General features: G+C 40.0%; 1 protein-coding gene across 6 annotated transcripts in view; it reads left to right on the top strand.

The window, feature by feature from the left end:
- hoxb3a (homeobox B3a) overlaps window positions 1-18,353 on the top strand; it is a 28,631-nt gene extending 10,278 nt beyond the window's left edge. For 2 of the 6 annotated variants that reach the window (XM_037255526.1, XM_037255527.1), the window contains 2 exons: window positions 13,432-14,135; window positions 14,891-18,353. In XM_037255526.1, coding sequence (XP_037111421.1) covers window positions 13,432-14,135; window positions 14,891-15,765 — 1,579 coding nt within the window. In that variant the 3' untranslated portion in view covers window positions 15,766-18,353. Of the gene's footprint in view, window positions 1-2,511; window positions 2,675-9,077; window positions 9,145-9,188; window positions 11,479-13,431; window positions 14,136-14,890 lie in introns of those variants that run through there. The other 4 variants (XM_037255530.1, XM_037255529.1, XM_037255531.1 and 1 more) reach the window with 4 other exon arrangements.
- The last annotated feature ends 1,261 nt before the right edge of the window (window positions 18,354-19,614 follow it).

Genomic DNA, 19,614 nt, shown 5'->3' with positions numbered 1-19,614 from the left:
ATTGTATGTCTTAATAGAAACATTTACTGAAAGTGTCTTTTTAAAAAAAAAAAAAAAAAAGAATTTATGAGTGGAAAAACGTTTCCATTTTTTTTACCAAGTAAGATCCACTCTCCATTTTTGCAGTTGTCAGTGTGGGTTTAACTCTGATTTGTCTGTGCCATGCAATTGATGCAATTGACAGGCGACCAATCCAGCTCATGACGAATGAACAAGCGGTTTATGGATCACATGCCAAATTATCAATATGTGGACGGTATGTGACTGACTGCATTCAGTCATCACTGACTGCATGATATTTTTTGTGACACCTTGATATTTAATTAAACCTATAGTTATTAAACAGTGTGGTAAATAATTTAATAAAATGTGGACATCTCCATTTAAGAAAGACCTTTGTAAAACCTTAACGGGAACTTTTTTAGTCTTATGAACTGAGCTTCGGAGGTTCTTTCCGACACATCCACCACACATCCATGAAACCGTCCAAGGGAAGAACTCACGGGTGGCGCTCTGCAATATATTTTAAAAAGCAGTTGTGACTCGAGGCAGATTTACGAGCGGCAGTGAAAAAAAAATATCAACATGTCAGAGCTTCGTAAATCAATCTCTCTTCCTCTGTTAACGCTGAAGTCATAACAACAAAAACAACAGTAATAATAATAATAATAATAATAATAACAATAGTAGTAATAGATTAGGCTATTCGTCACCATAAATCAAAAAAGCGTCTCAGGTGATACATTTCTTTTCTTCAGTATAACAAAAAGACATTTTCAGTTTGTCTCGTTTAGAACTTAAAACTGATTAATGATTAACGTGAAGGAAGACTGAACCTTCCCTAATCCATCACGTTCCGCACGAGACCGCAGGATTGCATGCGTTTGCATTACACCAAATATATTTGTCATTGAGATTACACAATATTTAGATCACTATTTTAATTGAATTGAAACTTAACAGTGCAATATTAACATATAGAAGAACAAGAAGCGACTTTGCAGTACTTCAATTTTTAAATCAACGTGATTTACTTTTATTAGGCTACATTCTGTTTTTGGGATTAATGTCGTATTGCTTCAGTTGCGGCAATGTGGCACATTTGGCAAAAGCTGATTCCGTTGTCTGGCCGCTCTGGTTCCTCTGCTGCATGCTTATCTTAGCTGTTGTTCACACTCCGAGTACTATAATTTATGGCCATCATTACAGACACCATCATCATCACTGCAAATGTTTGATTTCAATCTTCTTATGGGGAGAATAGAAAAGTGCCATATTGCTCTTTGTGCACCTTTAATTAAATGATTAATATAAATGATAACTCCTTTTTATCAGAATGTTTTTTTATTTTTATTAATGCAATTGGTTTACCCCCTTCCGGGATATAAATTTGTTGTAACGAAAATGTTCACGTTTATTGTTGAACTTGGATGGGTTCTTGTGGGTTCAGGTAGCTTCTTGTTTGACCTTGAAGAATTTCTTGCTTGAAAAAGCAAGGTGAGTTTTTCTTCCATGTTCCAATGTTGCACGCATTAGAACTCTGGAACCAGCAGGACACATAAGGGCCAAATTGAGTCTTGCTTCAATTGTTGTGGCAGGACGGGAGTTCATTCTTCGACTATATGGTTGCTGTATTTTTTTATGTAGAGCTATTTTGATCAAGATACACACCTGAAGACGGTTGACTGCCTCGAAACAATTTATAACATCTTTCAAAAGTGACTCTGAGTCACTAGAGCTTTTTTTTTAATCATTCTAGCGCATTTGTTATTAGAGGGGAGATGTATTCCAACGACAAGACATGAATGCAGCGCAGATATTTAACAATTAGGAGAAAGAGTGTTTGTAAAGAATAAGACAAATATAAAAATAATAAAACTTAAAAAAGACATATTTTTGATTAAAACAAATGTTTTGAAATTGAAGCCAAGGCACTTCAAGGAATCCCTCCTCCTCGGCTCAGTTATTTTTAAGAGCACTGCACAGTATTTTTAATTCTTGGCCCACTCGTTTTTTTTTTTACCTCCTGTACTAAAATATGCGCCATTATTCTTGGGTTGGCATTTTCCATTTTATGTCAAATAACACATCGGAACAGGCAACAACTCCGCTACCGCACTTGCAGAGGTTGCAGAATCTTTCTTTATCTGTCGAGAAATATAACGCCAAGAAAAGGTCTCTCGCCTGCTGCGTGTTAGTGTCGTGGAAAATTAAACTATTTTTTCAAACAAGAAGGGAGGGGAGGAGGAAAACACGACCCCCACTCAAAGCAGAGCGAGAGAATAGGGGGGAGAACGAGAGAGAGAGAGAGAGAGAGAGAGAGAGAGAGAGAGAGAGAGAGAGAGAGAGAGAGAGAGAGAGAGAGAGAGAGAGAGAGAGAGAGAGAGAGAGAGAGAGAGAGAGAGAGAGAGAGAGAGAGAGAGAGAGAGAGAGAGAGAGAGAGAGAGAGAGAGAGAGAGAGAGAGAGAGAGAGAGAGAGAGAGAGAGAGAGAGAAGGGGGCTGCAATATAACAAATTTGGACGGGTGTGCGTCTTGCGGGTCGTTGTGGACACAACGTGAGTATTGCGGAAGAAAGAGGACCTGCGTGGGGGGGAACGAAAGCACCCTCCTTCGACGCTGCACTGCTCTCGCCTGCATCCATCACTGGCTCATATAGGCTTTTTAAACACCTTGGTAAATATCCCCCCCAAAAATAACAATAGTGATATTTGACTCATTGTGCATGTTGCTGTCGTGTTGTTTACACATCTTCCTCCGCCCATAATCATCATCATAAGCCATTTTGTACAGTGTGAAATCAATGTTAGCCGATGGCTGTTTATATCTTAAGAAGCACTTTTATATTCTTCTCCATCTCTCCCCCCCCCCATCACTTCCTGTCTGCCTCTGCATTCCTCTCTCTGTCCATCCCTCCCTCTCTCCCTTTCCCCTCGCAGCCTCTCTCTCTCTCTCCTTCTGCTTTTTCTCCCTGTCAGCTAGCAGCCCAGCTACTTCTCTTGATTTATAGTGAGACTGGGTGTCAGCGTGCGGCCGCGCCTGCCATTGTGTGTTTGTGGGGGAGTGCTTTTGTTTATGGCATTGCACGCGATAAGTCGTGAAGCGATGGTGTGAAGGAAACGACGGCCGATGGAGCGATGATACACTAGAGACCAGTAGAGATTGGCTCCTCTCTCAGTTCTCCTTCTTTTCCCCTTCTTGCATATATGGCTTTATTTTCTCTACCTTCCATGCACACACCCCCCCCCCCCCCCCCATGCTTTTTTTTCCCCTGTGCAATGATTAGCTCAAATGTTTTTTTTTTTTCTTGGGAGTTTCAGCTCCGGGTGTTAAATGTCTGCAGTGAGCAATTAACTGAAAATTAGGTTGACACACAGTGGAAGCCCCGGCTGCCATGAAATCTCACCGAGAGTATTTCATCCAGCTGGGAGGTGTGACAAAATCCAAGTTACGGATTAAGATGTAGCCTAAAGCCTTTTAATTGGCAACTGACCGCGAGTTTGAATATTTCATAAAGTACATTCTGCACTATAGGAGACTCCTGTAATGTTATTTTAGTCAAAATTCCCTGTTAGTGTGTCAAACGGACTAAAAACACATGTGTTGTCCATTTTCATAATGTTTACCCCCCAAATTGTTTTTTTTAGAAATTTGGCTGCAGATAAGGCTGCTATCCGTTATTCATGTCAGTATTCAGTGTCTCTGCTTTTACTCAAACCCTCCACCCTCGATTAAACTATTCTCAAATGGCGAAGCAGAACAGAATCCAGGGGCAGTATCTGTGTGAATGAGGATATGAAATATGAACATATGTATTTCTGCTTCTTGAGAGCATAGGATTTAAAAAAAAAGTGTACAATACGGGTAACTTCAAGTTTTTTTTATTATTATTATTAGAATTTCACAAAAATAATCGTATTCATGCTAAAACACATTAAACAAATAAAATATAATAACAATGGGGTTAGAATTGCTTTATGATAGCATTTCAAACGAATTCCATACATGTCCACTCCTCCCATCTTACTCCATTAGATCAAACCTCAGTGTAACCGAATTAGAGTTGATCCGCAATTTCCCGTCACATATTGATGAAAATGGGAGCATGAGGCGTAACTTTTGAAAACGTGTATTCCTTCTGTCTGCCGACATGTAAAATATATCCCACAACACTGGGCTTTATCCTTTTACATGTTATTATCATTTTTATCATTATTATTATTTATAAGCAATGGTAGCCAGCGCATTTAAAAATATATATATATTTTCAAATATAAAGCGCATGCCAAATTCCACTTTAGTGGAAGCGCACCAGAGTAAGTGGCAGCAATTCACTTTTCTTATCTTATCTTTAGGTATGCGGCCACTTTTAAGTACGTTTGCTCTGGAAAGATAATGCCAAATCTGCGTAAAATAGTTCAAATATTTGAAGAAACATTATCCACCAAATAGCGAAGGGGGTTATCAAATCGCTCGAACTCTTTGCGTCCACAAATCACAAGTTCCGTATCGGTTGCGGTGAACTAAATGAATAATTAGGACCCGAGCAGCGACTGCTGCGATGTCCATTTTGTTTTTTTAAGGAATACTTCTTCTTCGTCGTCATCTTTATTCAGGTTTATATTTTGTCATTTGTGGTCCAAGGCCAGGCAGAAGTAAATCCATAATAATGACAAGCGGTAATACTTCACAAAAACGGCCCGTGTTGTCTTCGTGAGCACGACTTAAAAGCTATAGAATTTCATTGAAAATATCCGTTGCAACGTTATGAACACTATACAATTAAAGTGTTTGTCGGATCCTGCACGTAGGATGTGTCTGCAGTGAACGAATATTTTGGAGACTTACATTAAAAATTGTAGACCTAAATATTATATGGGGAAAGAAAGACACGCGCATAAATAGCCTATAAGATACAAGCACAAAAGGCAAACAAATCATTTAAAGATTAGTTTGTGAATATAAAACAGATAAAGTACCTAAAGAAAGCGAGTAAGGAAAAAACCCGAAATAATCAGTCTTCGAAACGGTCAAAAATAAATCAGGCGACAACAAGGCTCCCTAAATTGTGCACGCCAAAGGATTTAAGCGATGTAAACTTAATAGGTTAACAAATCCGTATCAACATGTAACACCCGTAATATGTGTCATTTTTAAGGCTTTATACATCTGAATTTTGCTCTATTATTATTATTATTATTATTATTATTATTTGCTGTTGTTTTCCTCGTTGTGTCTGGATTTTTTTTTTCTTGTGGTCGCGTGGGCATGTCTATACGCGTGGGAAGATAACACACAATACATACAAAGGCAGAGGAGCAAACAAAACAAAGCGCACGTTTCCGTTCGTATTTTACCCTTTTGTGTTTTAGCGGCGGGTTTGGTCCTATTCCGCAGCATGTGAAAACAAAATTGCAATGACGTAAATATTTATTTGCAATTATTTCAACGTAAGACATAATTGCAAATAAATATTTACGTCATTGCATATATATACATATATATATATATATATATATATATATATACATATATATATATGTGTGTATATATATATATATATATATATATCTTCTTGTTCCACTGCTGATTGCTCTCAGTTTGACGCCATGTAATAACCAACATCTGGACCGCGTGCAGGCAAGACAGACAGGCAGGTCAAAACGAACCTCACCGACCCCCCTGGCCCGCATCAACCAGGCTGCCCTATTGGACAGAGACAAGAACCAGAATCCCCCTCCTTCTCCCCGACTGCTTAGGCATCTCTTGGCTCTCAGTTGGCAGCTCGGTTCAGAAAGAGTTCACTCAGTCATTCCGGTACATCCCGCACATAGGCAAAATCGGAACCGCAGGGTCCAAACCACCACAGGAAATGTGAAGGGAGAGAAGCAGGTTAGTAGAAATTTGATGCTTATGCAATGTCCAATACGTGGACGATATGATTAGAAAAACGTGACAGAATAGCGTTTAGAGAAAGGTGGTCGTTTTATTTTGCAGTCTTAATCCCATTTTGTGTCATTGGTACACAAATGCTCTGGGAATAAGAAGCCTGCAGCGCAGTGCAGGAAGAGAACGCAGAGAGAGCGCCTGCGCGTTTTTTTTTTTTTTTTAAAGGTAGCGGAAAAAAGGGGCCCAGACCTAGCAGACCACATCTGCTTGTGATGCCAGCCAGCAGAGTGAGCATTTAAATTCGCACTGAAAATCAATCAATGCTTTCCCGAAACAAAACACCGTGCTGTTTTTTTGTCAAAATGTCCTCAGGAGCAAATCACCAAAAATAAATCCAGGTAAGTTGTGCCCATGCGTCTGCATCTTGCATGCTCATTCATTGTCCTGCTGATGTGCGTTTCCGAAGCATGCATGCCGATCCCACGCGCTGTCACTGTCCTGCTTGCCAGTGTTCTCTGGAGCTCACTGAGACGTTCATGCGGCGTCCCCACGTGTTTGCTCCGCTCGTGGACAAAAAACTCGGTTCCCTCTGTGCGTGTCAGTGAATCATTCCTATGACAGATGCCTTGGATAGGTAACAAACAAGGGGCCTGCAGCCTCGCCATTCTCTCTCTCTCTCTCTCTCTCTCTCTCTCTCTCTCTCTCTCTCTCTCTCTCTCTCTCTCTCTCACCCCCCCCACACACACAAGAACAAGGCAGAAAGGAAGTAAGAGAACGTGCATATAGCATTAAATGGGTCCTGGCAGCCAGGTGGAAGGAAAAAAAAAAGATCTATAGCTGCACAATGATTTATGATGGTGTGAACAGATTGTTTACTCTCAACTTGCACCACACTCTTGTCCTTGCTTTTGTCTCATCCTCAAATTTCAGTAATGTGTGGAGAGGTCAAAAGTTTGCTACATTATAGAGCCATCGTGTGGCAAACAGTTTCTAATAGTTCATATTGGTTTTGGACACTTTTGAAATATGACTATATATGGGCAGAATAAGATCAAATAAGCACACACTCAAAAAAAAAAAATGCTGTAGTGTCTTCCCTGATGTCAGGGCTTTCTTTGAGTTTGAGGTTAAAGATTAGCATCTCTGATAAAGATTAACTCCACCATCAATGGAAGGTGCTGATGACATGAATGTCTGACCCAAGACTGACCAAGGGGTGAATACTTTAGTGTTGTGCCTAGCCTATACACAAAAGTACTTTGACATGTTGGTAAACTCATTGCTCAGCCTAAGGTGCAATGCCAAATCGTTGGAGTGCAAAATGCACATTAGGGGGTCACCATTTGAGTTGGGGGAGTTGTTTAACTTAATCTGAGATGATTTATTTCAGTATAGACGGCGTAGTTGAGCATTTTATTAAAGTTGTCATTTGTTAGCAGCTTATTGTTGTAGTTTTGAAATCATACCACTGGCCTGGCCGGTTTGCAACCATGGATGGAGGGTGCAAAAATAATTGGGGGCGGGGCTAGAGCCATTAGGTCATGAGCTAACATTTTTTTTGTTGGCCTTAGGAATTTTACCAAATCTTCAGTCTGACTTTGAGTTACAACCAAAGTGTAATGAAACAAAGACCAGAAAGACACTCCCAACACTCCATTTTTAGCGCACATGACTTTTGAAAAGCAGTGTTGACAGATGTGCTTGTGTGTCATCAACCTGCAGGAGGAAGAAGGAAGGAGATAAAAAGTATCGCAATGAAAGACCTGTCGTCACTTCCCATTTAGTGTAGGTCATGGTGATGATGCTGCATGACTGTTCAACCTCATTAAACATTTTCAAAATGATTTGATGAGAAATGTCGCTTTGGAAGGGCGAAGGGTTTTTGTTTTTATAATAATTTCACGGGGGAATGATTACATAGTTGACAAATAAAATAAAGTAAGATCGGCTGCAAAAATTGCAAAAAAATACCCCTCCTGACCTATTTTGTTCAAATTTTGGCTCATCAGCTGAATTGTTGACTGCAGAGACGGCCTCCTTTTGTCTTGGCCTGCATGCTAGCTTGCTAAGCTAATCGGGCCTCCATCATTCTCGGGACAACCTGTGACTTGTCAACTTGTTTGTTTTATGCCTTCAAATTTTCTGCGCACTCGCCGTGCTAAGTGTGAGAGGAAAGCCGAGCTGATGATGTGATGGGAATGCACCCCAGTCAGAGATGTGCGTGAGTGCATGGACGGAAACAATAAATAACTTTATGGTGGAGGTATAGGCACTTGCAGAAGTGGTTTTTATAGTGCTGCTGGTACCATGAAAGTCAGGAGAGCCTTGCTGTTGATTTATGACTTTTGAAAAAGCTGTCAGGAGCCCAACTAGAGGCAGAGTGGAACAGCAATTTTATTCCATCATTTTGATATTAACATCTGCAATGCTATATCATATAAGAACTGTGGAGACTACTTGAACTATTTATTCACATATTTATGAAATTAACAAGATGATTGGTGTTCATTGAGTGACTACAGTTGTTTTTTTAATAATTATTATGCTCTAAAAAATGAGCATAACTGGACTTTTGTCCGCTTGTATGCCTTAAGCCCAAAGCGATGGCGAGAGAAATTATTTATGACCTCTGTGGATCCATATCTGCCTGGAAGTAGCAAGAACATAACGCCCCGCCATCCCAACTAAGAATCTGATATCGCCACATTGAGGACATGCTTAAGTCAGACTGGAATTTAAAAACATTAAAAAATAATTAACAAAATTACTAGGGGTGCAAAATGCAACCATTATTGGAATCTTACCTTTACTTTTACAAAACGAATTGAAATGTGTATGCATTGTGTATCATAACTATTCAGAAATATGGATTAAGTTGGTTAATGGTTCAGTAGTTTTGTCAATGTGCACCTAACAAGTTGAATATATAACGCTGGATTTTTTTTTAAACAAGGGGGATGCGTGACTTGTTTCATGTAATTAATACAATGTTCACAATCAATAATGTCCACTCCAGTACTTGGTGCAGTTCATGTTGCTTCATTCCGGGATATGACAGTGGGGAATCGTTTAAGGTCATACCTGTCCATTAGGCTACACTACGTTTCTGTTCTCTATTGGATTTGCAAGAACCATGATGCCATGTCTCTTTTCCCTCTTTCCTTTATTCCCACATTGCTGCCAACATCAGTTCTTACGAGATCTGTGGAGGGTGCCCTTTACCATCAAAGCACCAGGACATAGAAGAAACTCTCTCAGTGAGTTTTACGCTGTACTTTATATTCTCAAAGTTAATCGTGGCTATGAATGTGTGCATGCATGGGAGTCATTTAAGTTATTTGCATGCAGTGTGCGCATGTGTGCATATGCTGGATGACAGGATATTATTTATTATATTATTTATATAGTATAAATGTAAAAGCAGTCAAATTGCTAGATATGCCTCATAGATAGATAAATATAAAAAACATGACCTATATAATAAATAACATATAATAAAGAATACAGAATATATTAGCATTAAATTAAGACGCATTTCTACAAATTTGAAGAGGTTAAATTGGCACGCAAATATTCTTTAAATGTATGTTTGTGTGACTATGTAATATCATGTGCTATTCATTAATGTGGCAATTATATGATATATCCGCAAATGCAACAGGAAGTAAGCGAGTGTGCTCATCAGTTGATCAATAAAAAAAAAAAGCCTCTTGTAACTACCTTAAATGTGTCAATTTTAACTGGTACCATAATTTCGTTTGAAAGTTTCTTAAATCACAATCAATGCATCTCCTTGTGTGAGGTCATTGAGAAAATAATATATTTCCTTGAACAGTCTGAAATGTTGAATCCGCAACTCACACAACATTGAATTGTCCAATAAAAATAAAAATGAAACTTCGCAATCAGTGGTGTGCTTTCACAAGCGTGCACTTCCCCTCTGGGTGCATGTCTCTCCCCCACACATGGTTCGCGTTTTGGAAAAAACCTTTGGTTAATGAGTAACGTGGTCTGAGCAGAACCTTCAATTAACAAAAGGCTTTGTTGAATAAAAACTGCTGACCGGCACATTTTTGGCTCCCACCTTCTTCCCCCTACATGGAGCTAATCCTCCCATTTCAGCAGCCAGTAACCAATGCTATCTGCTTTTAACTTGTTCTACAATTACAAGCACGCTCATGCAGAGAGCTCGTAAGTCTAAACGTCTTGCATGGGAAAAAAAATAGAGGGGAGTTGGAAAGAGACCATGCAGTGGCATGTGAGAACGACTAGGCTGGGAGATTCTCAGCAACGAATTCTAAATGCTTTTACTGTTTAATCTATTCTTGAAGATGATGTTGTTCCCTCTCGAGGATGTGTGTGAACGGTTGTGCTTTGTGAGTCTAAACAGATGGATGGATGGATGGATGGATGGATGGATGGATGGATGGATGGATGGATGGATGGATGGATGGATGGATGGATGGAGTTGTGTGCAATTCACGAATACGGATGCTCAGTAGCACACGTAGCGTGTGTAAATGTCTTTTCTTTTTCTCCCAGAATAGAGGTGTTACGTCATATGACGTAACTATGGCACTGATTCAATATTTTTACATTTACCTCAGATTAAAAAAAAAATCCAAAACAATTCGCCAATTCAATTGACTGCCGAAACGTATGGTCAGGGCATCGTCGTTTTTGTAATAAAATGAAATTACATCACAGTTTGCGAGGAGTTTAAATGAACTGAGCTGGTGGAAACTGGAGCGCTACATACAAACAATTAAAGCGCGCTCCTAACTGAGCGCTCAACAATAATAGATAATCACTATAGCCTACAGCATCTTAAAATTGTTTTTTTCATTAATCGGTGTGGTATAAAGCGCAAACCTAGCATTTGTTTTATTTATTTATCTAGAGCACGGACCCAAAGCATGCAGTGAGACGTTCAGGATACAAGAGAAAGATTAAAGTTGAATTAAACCATTGAATCATTAACGGTCCCATAATTTGTGTTCCTTTGGGGCTATATCTGGCTGTGTTTAGTGGTCGTAGGAGCAGCGATACATACTTAAAAAAAAAAAAAAAAAAGACATTTGAGGTCATTGTTATCAACCAGCAGCGGTGCAAGCAGGCAGGCAGCGCTGGTAGTGGAGGGGAGAGGGGGGCGGGGGTCTACAGCAGGCAGCAGGCGGGCTCCCGGTAAGCTCGTTCAGCTTGTGTGCTAGCCATAGCCTGTCGGTAGGCTGTCCGTATATTCCACCTGTTTAAACCGGCCCCCCCTCCATCACCGAGGTGCTGAATTTGTCCACCTCTCGTATCCGCGGAGCGTTCATGTCACACGGCGTCCGGCTTGCCGCCCTCCGCGGCCGCTGGCGCCAGGAGGTGGTGGTGGTGTTGTGGCGGCGGCAGTGGCGGCTGCAAACAGCCGCCCGCTAGGCGAGGAAAACATCGGAGCGGCTTGCGCAGGGAATAGAGGGAGCACCAGGATTCTTCATGGATTTCATTATTTTGCCATGATTAATGAAATGTCCCAGTGACGGCAAATCTGTGATGCGATCTTGCTGGGTCCTATCGGGATTGTACCGGGACCGCCGGTGCTAATAAAGGTAAGGATGCCTCACCAGTGGGCAGGCCAGGCGCTAATGCACGAGCGCGTACAACAAAGCAGAAATATCTCGTATTTGCGCATTGTGCACTTTGGGGTTGGCTCGGTTATTTATGACCCGCATGTGCTCAATTCCGGTTCAACAAGAGTTCACTATGCGTTAAACTGTCTTATAGGACCCCCCCCCCCCCCTCACCTCCCCTTCCACCTATTCCGCTTGCCCTTTCTTTCTCTCTTAAATGTTTCACTCCCTCATTCCTTGTATTTTTTTTCTTTTTTGAAATAACCTATTTAATGGCTGACACTATGATTCGTACAATTTATCTTCTGGTTTTACTCTTTTTCATTTACCTATATATTTTTATTTATTTATGCATTTTGTTATTTATTCATTCCTTCTTGCACGTAGCCCCCCCCCCCCAAAAATGTTTATTTTAAATTTGTTTTAAGACGTTTGTAGCATATACCACATCACCACAACATCAATCCGTAGAGTATTTATTCCGTATTAAATGAAATCCCCCCCGTTTTTGTTTTGTTTTCTAAGCCTTTCATATTGTTAAAAAAAAATGTAATAAATCGGTTTCGTATCTCCAAGCTTGCATGGTGCGTCACGGCAGGCGCCATTTGTAATTTTATATCTCAGGATGAAGCAGTCACTGGACACCAAGGCCGACCTCTCCCTCCCTTCGTTTTTTGTTTGGGTGCTTGTGTCACTATGCTTATTATTCTGGGAGACGTCTAAGAAAGTTGGTGATTGTATAAAGCTGTTGCCCTTATAAAACAGGGGAAGATAAATTACGTTTGCCTGTTTTAATCGTAAAACAGCTATGATTCAATAACATAGTCCTCCTACCCTCACTGCCATGGTCTCGCTAGCTCCCTTTTTTTTTTTTTTTTTTTTTTTTTTTACTCCCCCTCTGCTTGCGACTATTCCTCAGAGTAAATAATTAGGATTCCAGCTTGTCTTGAGGAAGATAAATGGCTGACATATGTGACGTGCTGAGAGCTGGAGAGGGGCTGGACAGTGTCTCTGATAAATAAAAAGCTTACAAATAATATTTGGAAAAATGTATGGGGTTTAAACAGCTGAAAATTCTGCATTGATTTAGGTTGATAACGTTTGTCATTATTTTGTAGGTATAGACTCATTCCCACTTTGTTGCTTAATTTTAGTGTAGACTTTTTATTTAAATACCAATTATTATTATTATTTTATTAATATTATTATCTATCTATCTAACTTATTTATCTTTAGCTTTTTATTAAAAAAAGTTTGTATAGAGTGTGAAATAAAAAATAGGAATGCATGAAATGTGTGAATACATTTATAAATACATTTAGGTGTAACAATGACAGCTTTTAAATTAGCAACAATGAGGCAAGCCTCAAATCCAATACAACATTGACAGAAATAGGCTATTTGCATTAGCCACGTTAGAACACATACAGTGACCAATTTACCAGTGCCTTTCTCTAAAAAAAAAAAAAACACACCTATGTATTTGCAAACACTTGAACAATGCAAGGAAATGTGTCCTATAGCAAATAATGTCTCATATTAAGAAATAAAAGAAGAACACAGGACTTAATCATGCAATTCTTCATTTTCAATGTTTGCTAATATTATGTTATTTTGCAAATACTGTCTTACATTTTACTCATTGCTCATGCATTAATTTCCCCCTATTTGAGTCACATACAGTATATGTGTGCATGTGTATGTCTTTCTTTGACGTGAGTGTGCGTGTGCATGTGTAAAGAAAGAGGTCTGCCCTCCTCATGCCCCCTCCACAAGAGCATCTGCAGCCTGTGCTCGGGCTCTGAAGGGAGGGGGGGGCCAGGAGGTGAGGGAAGAAAAGCGCCGGATTCTATTCATGTCATGGCGCCTTTCAGTGGCAGAAGATGGATTTATCTCTCTCATTTCTTGTTTCTGCTTTTCCTAACCTCTTAGGTCAGATTGCAGGGGGCCATTCGAGAGACACCGTCACGTGACCCCTGGTACCAAATGGTCTTCCGGCAGTGGTTCTCAACAAGGGCCGGAGCTAAAGACGACATTGCCACATTTCCCAGACATGCAGAAGACAACATACTACGACAATTCAACTCTTTTTGGTGGCTACGTGTCTTATCAGGTGCAGGGGGCAGCAACTGCACCTGTCAACAGCTTTGGGGGCTATGAAGTCCAAGGGTCTCATCATCAGCCAGCCTTCCAGTCGGCAACCCATCTGGATGTTGACTCCTACCACCGATCCGCCTGCTCTTTGCAGACACTGGGTGGTGGCAGCGGGCACCAGCAGCAGCAGCAGCAACAACAGCTAGCCAAAAACAAGGAGCCCAATGGCAGCTGCATGAGGCCCACCCTGCCTCCTGAGCACCATGCTGGCTCCCAAGTCTCCCCACCATTGGCCCCCAATCCAAGCGACAGTAGTACCGTAGCTCAGCAGCCAGGGGGCAGTGCTGGTGCCTCGTCAGTCCCTAAATCAGGCCTCAATAGGTCATCTAATTCTTCCTCTTCGACGTCATCCTCCACTTCTTCCTCCTCTTCTTCACTGCCCTCCAACCCAACTTTGGCTAAGCATATATTTCCCTGGATGAAAGAGTCTCGCCAAGCAACTAAGCAGAAAAACTGTTCGCCTAGCAACAACTCGGGCAACGGTGTGTTTTACCCATCTTTTGAATTGTTACACTTGTTTTTGATATTTGGATATTTTTGTGTGTTTGACTTATAAAAGCTAGCACAATAGTGATTTTTCAATCGTCATAGTTTCTGCAAAAAAATCCACCTGATGCTGAACCGAGCCCTTAATTTTTAAATATGACTAAATGTTTTACTATATTACATATTAGTGCTAATATGGTATTATTAATATGACAACCTAATGTGCTAGGTGAAAAGAATATTTCTCAAAGTTTATTTGGGTCTATGATAAAAAAAAAATGTTAACAAGTGTTATTAGATTCTCAGTTTAAAAAAAAATCACCATTTGCTAGAATCTGAATCAGAACTGATATGAGCCTTTTAACATACCTGACTTCTTTTTTATGCCAATCAACATACTCCTAAAATATGTCTCTTTCTTGCATTCTTCATTCTTAGTAATGTACTAAATGTAAATTGAAGTCCACCTCTACATGATTTGTGCAGACATTTTTTCCTGCTGCAGCTATTGTAGCTGTAGGGGCTTTGTCTTTCTGGCCAAGATGCAATTTAGCGGCCCTCGACCAGTAACAGCCTTGCTCTCTTAATAACTGCCACTGTTAGAAAGCGGTGACAACTAATATTAGGGGATACTAACCTCTGCCTACACAGTATCGCTTAATCTTCTCATCTGCTGTCTCATCCTTACATGTTTTATTTTTTTTCTATTTCGATCGCAAGCTTTGTCTGATCAATTTTTTTCCTCTGCCAGCAGCATCGGGTGGAGGTGAGAGCGGTAGCGGCGGGGAGAAGAGTCCTACTACCGCATCATCGGCATCATCGAAACGAGCACGCACAGCGTACACCAGTGGCCAACTTGTTGAACTGGAGAAGGAATTTCATTTCAATCGCTACCTGTGCCGTCCACGGCGTGTGGAAATGGCCAATCTTCTTAACCTTTCTGAGCGCCAGATCAAGATCTGGTTCCAGAATCGACGCATGAAGTACAAAAAGGACCAGAAGGCCAAGGGATTAAGTTCTAGCTCAGGAGGGCCTTCACCAACTAGCTCACCGCCTCTGCCCATGCAATCCTCTGCGAGTTATCTCAACTCAATGCACCCAATGGTTGGGGGAGGTGGGGGAGGAGGGTCAGCCTATGATGCCCCATCTCCTCCATCTTTTGGTAAACCTCACCAAGGAGTTTCATACTCCATGTCCACTGCCTACTCCAATCTCCCAATGAAGGGCTGCCCTCCACAGCAGAAGTTTAGTCACCAAGATCAAGACTACGGTGAGCCACATCCTCACCACGGCCTCGTGCAGGCCAACACTACCAGCTTTGGAACTCCCACTAACATGCAGGCCAGTCCAGTGTATGTGGGGGGTGGCAGCTATGTGGAACCCATGCCTGGCTCTGGGCCCTCCATGTATGGCCTAAATCACCTGGGCCCAACACCATCCCATCACCAAACCATTGAATACAATGGTGGAGGGCCCATGTCAGCCACTAACCAGCATCATGTGAGTGGAGGGGTACCTCCAGGTCCTTGCGACCCACCCAGTCATACAACGTACACAGAGCTCTCTGCGCACCATACCTCGACTCAGGGCAGAATTCAAGAAGCACCCAAGCTCACTCACCTGTAGCACTGGGGAGAGAAATGAAGGATGACCACACAAAATTAACAGGCTGATTTGCAGGAAAAGCTATGGAAGAAAATGAGATGGAGAGGAGCAATTCAGTGGTTTATGCTTTACATGCACTTAGGGAAGTAATCAATGTTTGGCTCAATATTGATGTCATCACTGTCAACAAAATGTCAATGTACTTTAGTCTTAGAAAGACACTTCATTTGAATTTGTATTTATTAATTTTGAATAGGAAAAAAAAATATCCTGTACCGCTAGTCTTTACGGAGCAGGCAGTAAGTCCATGTGGAGTTTTTTTGTTGTTGTTGTGGCCTCGACCCACATTTCAAAAATATGGTTATTAGATTATTCTAAATCAGTGGTGGACACATTTTTGTACGCCACAGATCGGTTCATAAAAGTACCCACAACCCGAATGAGAAAAAGTTGGGAGAGGAAATGAATGGATGAAAATTCAGAACAAATGAGTATACTATGATGACAACCTTAAAAGAGAGCCATTTATTTGTCTTTGGTATGTCCCATCGAATTCAAAAAAAGCATCAAATGATCTCCATAGATCTCAAAATAATTGCTCACTTGAATAAATGGAAAACTGTTTATTAATATTCTTGAATAACATAATCTGAGACTTCATTTAAATAATAGACACCCCAGAAGACCCATATACAAACCAGTCTTCCAGATGAAATAGTGGAACATTTAATGGGAAGTTACTGAGGTGCTAAGATTAATGACAGTGAGGTTTCTTCCCCTCCAGGCAACACATGTTGTTGTCATCTGAGCTGAGTAAGTTGAGCTCTTAGAGAAAGGAAAGAATAGCTGGCACTCTTCACTCTCGCCTGTCCAGTAAAGTGCATAAAAACGCTGATTGATCCTCTGTCTCTTTTCATCTCCTGCCATAAATTTCTGTGTGGATCCAGATTTAATCACTGACCCATTGTGTTCGATATGTCACAACAGCACATACGCTCTAATTGGGGTGACATTTTTTTTACAATTCAATTTATGCATCTGTACACAACACCTACAATCACTTCTTCTTCCACTCCAAAAGCTTCAAGGTTGTAGATTCCCTGGAATGACACATACAATGTCTTGCTAAGTACTTTAGCGTACCATCTTTGTACACACAGCAATGCTAAGCTAGTTTCATATTGTTGGTAACTGCAGTCAGGTAACGCCAGCTGCTGATGTTGTTACAATGTTTGTTTATTACCATACTTTCGCACATCATTGATACAGGGTATAGAGTTGAGAATGCTTTTTACTTATGCTTATGCCCATTCTCTCCCTCACTTTCACTAATGGAAGGGTTTACATAAATAGGTGGGCATAATTCTTTTATATATAAATATATTTGTTTGGTTTTTTTCTTGCATATTTTGACTTTCTAAATGGATACAGGGTATATATTTGAACAAAAATGCCAGTCCCAGGAATGTGTACACATTTTTGAAAAATATGGGTTTATTTGTTTAAATCATTAGTAAGGAGTTGGGAGCAAGACACAAAACATTAAGAAAAAAATTGAAAATTATTAACTCAATGTTAAAAGAATTAAAGGGGAAGTGAACCCACAATTTTTTTTTAACAATATGTTTTGAGCAGTCCAACTCGTCAAAACATCATGTTCTGATTAATGTTTCATTTATGGAATATGAATTAAGCAAGCAAAATCGACTTTTTTATGCAGCTCGGGGGGCGGCCATTTTGCTTTTGCTGTTGATTGAAAATGACATCACAGTTGCCACATCTCAGGTCGCAACCAATCACAGCTCATCAGTTTTTTTAAGCTGAGCCATGATTGGTTGGGACCTATAACATCACGTGGCAAAATGGCCGCCCCTAAAATGTATAAAATCCGTATTTAGACTAGTGAGGGCACATAAACAACATATTGTAAAGAAAAGTTTTGAGTTGACTTCCCCTTTAAGTGTGTCTGGCCCACTCTACACTACTTGATGCTCTGAAAATATACTCATATTTTTCAAAAGTGTGATTTACACAAATGCTTTTTGCATCTGGGTGTCATTGTTGCACTTAGAGTTTACATTTTTTAAGTTTAATGTAAAAAAAAAAAAGTTATTTTGAGGAAGCCTCTCCAATCAGAGTCCTTCGCAAATGTGCGTTCAAGTTAACGTTCATATAAAATATTTATTTGTTATTGCCAGTTTAAAATAATTCTCTCTCTCCATTATCATTATTTATCCATCGTGTATTTATATTGATAAAAAAAAATGTAATTTTCTAGCATTTACCTGTTATGAATGAAAAACAGCATTGTGTTTCTTCTTTGTCGATTGTACTGAAGTTACAATTTTAGTTCTTGTATTTTGATAGGGAATAAGTAATTTTTAAGTTCCTACAGTTCTTTTTACAAGAATGTCTTGACATGTAAAAGGAAATAGCAGGGATGGGGATTGGTAACCCATCCATGCAAAATTTTGACAACATATTAGCCAGGGGAAAGAAGAAGACTTTTTGGAGAACAATGACTTCTTTATTTTCCCTTTAGCAACTTTTTATTTAATTGTTTATAGAGTTGTCTGTCCAGCAGTTCCTTAATAAAATGTTACTTTATTCAGAGTTTCATTCACTGTTTCAACATAATCTCAGATAATTAACGTCACACTATAGCAGAAAATGTGTTACAATAAATAACAAAAACAAAGCATCAGTAGAACAAAAAAAAAAAGCATCATGTAGAACTTTTTAAAGAATGCACGCAAACATATAGTCACTATTAAGCTTCGAGATGGCTATAAATGCAAATTATACACCCACTCAGGTCTTCCAAAATGAACCCAAGCGTGATCACGTGGTTTGGAGCCTCACCCCAGCTCAAATACGTTCCTTCTCTCTGTCTAACCCCCATTTATGAGAACCGAAGACTTGAGACATAAATCAGCGTCCCATAAATAACGGCTGTACTTCCCTTTACATTTTCGTTGGACTAACAGACAATAAAAACACCAATAAGCAAAGATTGAATGTAATTTATTGCCTCGTAAAAACAGCCAGGGAACTTGGCTTCAGCCTCTGCTGAAAATAGCGGAGCCCCGGAGCGTGCGATGTCACACGAGCAAGTAGAGCTGTTTTAACAACATTCATTGCAGGAATAATATCTTAACATTTGTTGTGTTAATAATGTTTTATTTATGTTTTTGTTGTAATCCATGTTTCAAATAGATCAATTTACCATTAGTAAAATAATACAAGATGTCACTCTAAAACATTCACAAATTCAGTCCCAAAAAAAAACCGTGTGCCTTTCACCGAAATTCGAGTGTTTTGTCATTGCTTGCTCTGCCGAATGGACTTCACTCCCACACACATTTCTGCCTTTTCTTTCTTTTTCTTTTTTTTTACTCTTACCGAACAACAATTTGTATGCAAAGAAAATGGGTTGTCTTCAAGGATTGTATTTTAAACACACTATAATATTAGGATCAAATGTGCGGTTGATACATAGTGAGTGTTATATAGTAAGTGAAGTGAATGGAAGGTTTGCATGTTTAAGAAGGGGCTGCGTCAGGCTCTTTGCAGTCAGAGAAAGATTGATCACCGCCACCCACCCGGGGGTCCCTATAGGCCCTTCCGAAATATCCCTATAGTAAATTTTCGAGTTCCCATTTTTTACAAACTGTCGCAATTTGCGCCCCAATTTTCCATTGACGTTAGGCTCCCTGCGAATAACCCGGAGATCTAAAAATAAAATGCTGTCTTTCTACAAATAGGAATGTGTGGACTTCCCTCCGCTACAAAACGACCTTGCTGTGAACTCGCTCTCCCTCCGTAAACACACCAACCATTTTTAAGTCACACGTACTTCATTCAAACTAA

Source organism: Syngnathus acus, chromosome 8 (assembly GCF_901709675.1).
Source record: "Syngnathus acus chromosome 8, fSynAcu1.2, whole genome shotgun sequence".
NCBI classification, from domain to species: domain Eukaryota; kingdom Metazoa; phylum Chordata; class Actinopteri; order Syngnathiformes; family Syngnathidae; genus Syngnathus; species Syngnathus acus.
Note: the sequence above shows the minus strand (reverse complement) of the source record. Positions and strands in the feature narration are given on the sequence as shown.